Source organism: Staurois parvus, unplaced genomic scaffold (genome assembly GCF_062004578.1).
Source record: "Staurois parvus isolate SC_StPar_1 unplaced genomic scaffold, SC_StPar_1.0 ptg000246l, whole genome shotgun sequence".
Taxonomy (NCBI): Eukaryota; Metazoa; Chordata; class Amphibia; order Anura; family Ranidae; genus Staurois; species Staurois parvus.
Window position 1 is genome coordinate 2,956,121 of NW_028318042.1, and position 6,380 is coordinate 2,962,500.

The 6,380-nt window shown below is 49.5% G+C and overlaps 1 protein-coding gene across 2 annotated transcripts in view; it reads left to right on the forward strand.

The window, feature by feature from the left end:
• Positions 1-4,324: 4,324 nt before the first annotated feature.
• The window catches only part of PTPRN (protein tyrosine phosphatase receptor type N), a 179,680-nt gene continuing 177,624 nt past the window's right edge, over positions 4,325-6,380 (forward strand). The window contains exon 1 of one of the 2 annotated variants that reach the window (XM_089680614.1): positions 4,325-4,561. In XM_089680614.1, the coding sequence (XP_089536740.1) occupies positions 4,480-4,561 (82 nt within the window). In that variant the 5' untranslated portion in view covers positions 4,325-4,479. The remainder of the gene's footprint in view (positions 4,562-6,380) is intronic. The other variant, XM_089680615.1, reaches the window with a different exon arrangement.

A 6,380-nucleotide genomic window follows, 5' to 3' on the forward strand; every position in this document is an offset into this window, starting at 1 on the left:
TTGAGATCTGAGTTCTGTGCAGGACACGCAAGTCCAATGGAGCTGTATGGAGTCATGCTGGTACAGAAAATAATCTTCACATTTTGCTGCAGGCGGTGTGTGCAGTCCTCCATAGAGGTGATTGGCTGAATCAACATTTTCATGTCCATGGGTATTTCAATGTAAAACGTTCACATTCAGGCTGCAGGTCCCTGTTCGGGGAATAGGTCACACACACGCAGGCAAACGCCGATTCAAAAAAGCATCAATATTTAAGCAAATACAGCTGTTCACCTTTATGGTCACTGCATGTGTCACCTGATGCACCTTGGCTGTAGGAAAACACTGGGATTTCCACCCCTGTGCTTCCAAGTGTCCATGTGAATGAGGCCCATCTGTTTTCGAGTCAGAAATTCAACTTATTATAGCATGAAAGACAGCCAAGCAGCTAGCATTTTCAGAATGACAGCTCAGTATTGCCAGCCTTTTTGTTTCTCCAATAATGTTACCTCTAAGGCAGTGGTTCTCAACCTTCCTAATGCCGTGACCCTTTAATTCAGTTCCTCCTGTTGTGGTGACCCCCAACCATAAAATTATTTACCCAGTAATTATAATTCATGAGTGTCGTTTTACCTCCAATACTGCTGCTTTCAACACAGTAGCTGCTTTTAACAGAGTAGCTGCTTTCAACACAGTAGCTGCTTTCTACACAGTAGCTGCTCTTTACACATCGGAAATATGTGTTTTCTGATGGTCTTAGGGGACCCCTGTGAAAGGGTCGTTCGACCCCCAAAGGGGTCGCAACCCACAGGTTGAGAACCACTGCTCTAAGGGAAACCTTAATTGGAAAAAAATAGCAAAGGCAGCCATTGTTGACCTTTTTTTTAAAAAAAAAAGCTGCCCTCGGAGTCGCTAAATAAAGCTTGAGTGAGGTCAGAACTCCTGATCTGCATGTCACAGATCGGTGATTTAGAAAGAATTGGGATCAACAGGATAGCCAGGCAACTAGCATTTTCAGGGCGGATCAGCCAACATGAACTATATACGAGGGGTCTTCAAAAAGTTTCTGCACTTTTATACATATAAACATGTTAAAAAAAGTGTGGAAACTTTTTGAAGAACCCTCATATAATCATTTAAAATATTTTATATATATATATATATCTTATCCATATAATATATAAATAGATGCATTATATACAGTATATTGCCAAAACGATTGGGCCACCTGCCTTTACATTCACATGAACCTTAATAGCATCCCAGTCTTAGTCCGTAGGGTTCAATATTGAGTTGGCCCCGCCCTTTGCAGCTATAACAGCTTCAACTCTTCTGAGAAGGCCGTCCACAAGGTTTAGGAGGGTGTCTATGGGAAGGTTGGACCATTCTTCCAGAAGCACATTTGTGAGGTCAGGCACTGATGTCGGGGCAGGAGGCCTGGCTCACAGTCTCCACTCTAATTCATCCCAAAGGTGTTCTATTGGGCTGAGGTCAGGACTCTGTGCAGGCCAGTCAAGTTCCTCCACCCCAAACTGGCTCCTCCATGTCTTTATGGACCTTGCTTTGTGCACTGGTGCGCAGTCATGGTGGAACAGGAAGGGACCATCCTCAAACTCTTCCCACAAAGTTGGGAGCATGAAATTTTCCACAATGTCTTGGTGTGCTGACACCTTAAGAGTTCCCTTCACTGGAACTAGGGGGCCAAGCCCAACCCCTGAAAAACAACCCCACACCGTAATCCCCCCTCCACCAAACTTTCCACTTGGCACAATGCTCTAGAGTCCAGTGGCGGCGTGCTTTACACCACAGCATCCAAGGCTTTGCATTGCACTTGGTGATGTAAGGCTTGGATTCAGCTGCTCGGCCATGGAAACCCATTCCATGGAGCTCTCTACGCACTGTTGTTGTGCTAATCTGAAGACCACACCAAGTTTGGAGGTCTTTAGCTATTGATTCTGCAGTTGGCGACTTCTGTGCACTGTGAATTTCAGCATGCGCTGACCCCGCTCTGTCATGTGACGTGACCTACCACTATGTGGCTGAGTTGCTGTTGTTCCCAGTTGCTTCCACTTTGTTATAATCCCACTAACAGTTGAGCGTGGAATATTTAGTAGCCAGGAAATGTCACGGATGGACTTATTGCACAGGTGACAACCTATCACGGGACCACGCTTGGAGTCACTGAGCTCCTGAGAGCGACCCATTCTTTCACCAATGTCTGTAGAAGCAGTCTGCATGCCTAGGGGCTTGATTGTATACACCTGTGGCCATGGAAGGGATTAGGACACCTGAATCCAATGATTTGGAGGGCCGGCCCAATACTTTTTTGGCAATAAAGTGTAGATTTAAAATAAAAAAAAAAAAAATATATATATATATATATATATATATATATATTATACTGTATATTTATATATTATACACTGCTCAAAAAAATGAAAGGAACACTTTTTATTCAGAGCATAGCATCAAGTCAATGAAACTCCTGGGATGTTGATCTGGTCAGTTAAGTAGCAGAGGGGGTTGTTAATCAGTTTCAGCTGCTTTGGTGTCAATGAAATGAACAACAGGTACACTAGATGGACAACAACCCCCAAAACAGGAATTGTTTTACAGGGGAGGCCACTGACATTATTTCCCTACTTCTCTTTTCTGACTGTTTTTCACTAGTTTTGCATTTGGCTAGGGTCGGTGTCACTACTGGTAGCATGAGGCCATACCTGGACCCTACAGAGGTTGCACAGGCAGTCCAACTCCTCCAGGATGGCACATCAATACGTGTCATTGCCAGAAGGTTTGCTGCGTCTCCCAGCACAGTCTCAAGAGCATGGAGGAGATTCCAGGAGACAGGCAGTTACTCTAGGAGAGCTGGACAGGGCTGTAGAAGGTCCTTCACCCATCAGCAGGACCGGTATCTGCTCCTTTGTGCAAGGAGGAACAGGATTAGCACTGCCAGAGCCCTACAAAATGACCTCCAGCAGGCCACTGGTGTGAATGTCTCTGACCAAACAATCAGAAACAGACTTCATGAGGGTGGCCTGAGGGCCCGACATCGTCTAGTGGACCCTGTGCTCACTGCCCGGCACCATAGATTTGGATTGGCATTTGCCATTGAACACCAGAATTGGCCGGTCCACCACTAGCGCCCTGTGCTTTTCACAGATGAGAGCAGGTTCCCCCTGAGCACATGTGACAGACGTGAAAGAGTCTGAGAAGCCGTGGAGAACGTTCTGCTGCCTGTAACATCGTTCAGCATGACTGTTTTGGTGGTGGGTTAGTGATGGTCTGGGGAGGCATATCCATGGAGGGACGCACAGACCTCTATAGGCTAGACAATGGCACCCTGAATGCCATTAGGTATTAGGATGAAATCCTTGGACTTATTGTCAGACCCTACACTGGTGCAGTGGGTTCTGGGTTCCTCCTGGTGCACAACAGTACCCGGCCTCATGTGGGGAGAGTATGCAGGCAGTTCCTGGAGGATGAAGGAATTGATACCACTGAATGGCCCCCACGCTCACCTGACCTAAATCCAATAGAACACCTCTGGAATCTCATGTTTCAGTCCATCCGACGCCACCAGGTTGCACCTCAGACTGTCCAGGAGCTCAGTGATGCCCTGGTCCAGATCTGGGAGGAAATCCCCCAGGACACCATCCGTTGTCTCATTAGGAGCCTCCCCCGACATTGTCAGGCATGCATACAAGCACGTGGGGGCCATACAGACTACTGAGGACCATTCTGAGTTGCTGCAATGAAATTTCAGCAAAATGGACTCTCCTGCTGCATCATTTTTTCACTTTGATTTTTGGGGTGTCTTTGAATTCAGTCCTCTGTAGGTCGATCATTTTTATTTCCATCAAACAATGGGGTGTCCTTACATTCCTAACACATTACCCCGTCCATGTCAGTATAGAGATCCAGCAGGAGATTCTTCCCCATTGAGATCTGATGGGTTTTCAAAGTGTTCTTTTCATTTTTTCGAGCAGTGTGTGCATATAATTAAAACAGTGATATATACATATAAATGATGTCTATAATTACAATATATTGTATATAAAATAATTTAAAAAAATAGTTAAAAAATTATCCATATATAATTAAAAATAAATAAATAAAAAATAATATCTATATATATAAAATGGATATATGTATATAGATATATACGTGCCCTTTAATCCCAGGCATCAATCAATACAGCAGCATGGTGACAACCCTTCCTATTACATCCTGGGAGCAGGCATGGTGGTCAGGCACGGAGAACAGGAAAGGGTTAAGAGGCGTGTCCATATAAGGAGCTCCTTGCTGGTCGGTATAGGCGGGGGGCGGAGCAGTGAGGCGGAGGGGCGGGGTCAGCGGGCGCAGTCTCCGCTCGGCTCTCCAGTCGCTGTCCGTGGTGCTGATCGCGGCCGGGGAGAGCTCCGCCAAGTATGTGCCCAGTGTGAGCGGGAGCCCCGGGGGCCCCTCATCCGACACTCCGCGGAGGGCTCCAGCACCAGGATGGGTCTCCATGGAGGCGCCGTCCTCTGCCTACTGCTCCTTACCTGCTGCCCCCACGGGGGCCTGGGGGCCCGGAGCCACGGTGAGTGACATCTGTGCATGAATCCCCGACTGCTGCACACCGTCTTCCCGGGGATTCCTTCTGTCCTGTATGGGGGGGATGGGAAACCGTGCCCGGTCTGTACACCCTGGAGGGGGGAGGGGGGACCCGTCTATACATCCGCCACCCGGTCCGACCGGGGAGATACACGGACCTTCTACTACACAGTGACCCAATACAGGGTGCTCCAATACAGGGTGCTCCAATACAGGGTGCCCCAATACAGGGTGCCCCAATACAGGGTGCTCCAATACAGGGTGCTCCAATACAGGGTGCCCCAATACAGGGTGCCCCAATACAGGGTGCTCCAATACAGGGTGCTCCAATACAGGGTGCCCCAATACAGGGTGCTCCAATACAGGGTGCCCCAATACAGGGTGCCCCAATACAGGGTGCTCCAATACAGGGTGCCCCAATACAGGGTGCTCCAATACAGGGTGCCCCAATACAGGGTGCTCCAATACAGGGTGCCCCAATACAGGGTGCTCCAATACAGGGTGCCCCAATACAGGGTGCCCCAATACAGGGTGCTCCAATACAGGGTGCCCCAATACAGGGTGCTCCAATACAGGGTGCCCCAATACAGGGTGCTCCAATACAGGGTGCTCCAATACAGGGTGCCCCAATACAGGGTGCTCCAATACAGGGTGCCCCAATACAGGGTGCTCCAATACAGGGTGCCCCAATACAGGGTGCTCCAATACAGGGTGCCCCAATACAGGGTGCTCCAATACACGGTGCCCCTATACAGGGTGCTCCAATACAGGGTGCTCCAATACAGGGTGCCCCAATACAGGGTGCTCCAATACACAGTGCCCCTATACAGGGTGCTCCAATACAGGGTGCTCCAATACAGGGTGCCCCAATACACGGTGCTCCAATACAGGGTGCTCCAATACAGGGTGCTCCAATACAGGGTGCCCCAATACAGGGTGCCCCAATACACGGTACTCCAATACAGGGTGCCCCAATACAGGGTGCCCCAATACAGGGTGCTCCAATACAGGGTGCCCCAATACAGGGTGCTCCAATACAGGGTGCCCCAATACAGGGTGCTCCAATAAAGGGTGCTCCAATACAGGGTGCCCCAATACAGGGTGCTCCAATACAGGGTGCTCCAATACAGGGTGCCCCAATACAGGGTGCTCCAATACAGGGTGCTCCAATACAGGGTGCTCCAATACAGGGTGCCCCAATACAGGGTGCTCCAATACACAGTGCCCCTATACAGGGTGCTCCAATACAGGGTGCTCCAATACAGGGTGCCCCAATACAGGGTGCTCCAATACACGGTGCCCCTATACAGGGTGCTCCAATACAGGGTGCTCCAATACAGGGTGCCCCAATACACGGTGCTCCAATACAGGGTGCTCCAATACAGGGTGCTCCAATACAGGGTGCCCCAATACAGGGTGCCCCAATACACGGTACTCCAATACAGGGTGCCCCAATACACGGTACTCCAATACACGGTGCCCCAATACAGGGTGCCCCAATACAGGGTGCTCCAATACAGGGTGCCCCAATACACGGTACTCCAATACACGGTGCCCCAATACAGGGTGCCCCAATCAAGGGTGCTCCAATACAGGGTGCTCCAATACAGGGTGCCCCAATACACGGTGCTCCAATACAGGGTGCCCCAATACAGGGTGCCCTACTAAACGGTGCCCCAATACAAGGTGCCTCAATACAGGGTGCTCCAATAGAGGGTGCCCCAATACAGGGTGCCCCAATACAGGGTGCTCCAATAGAGGGTGCCCCAATACAGGGTGCTCCAATACAGGGTGCCCCAATACAG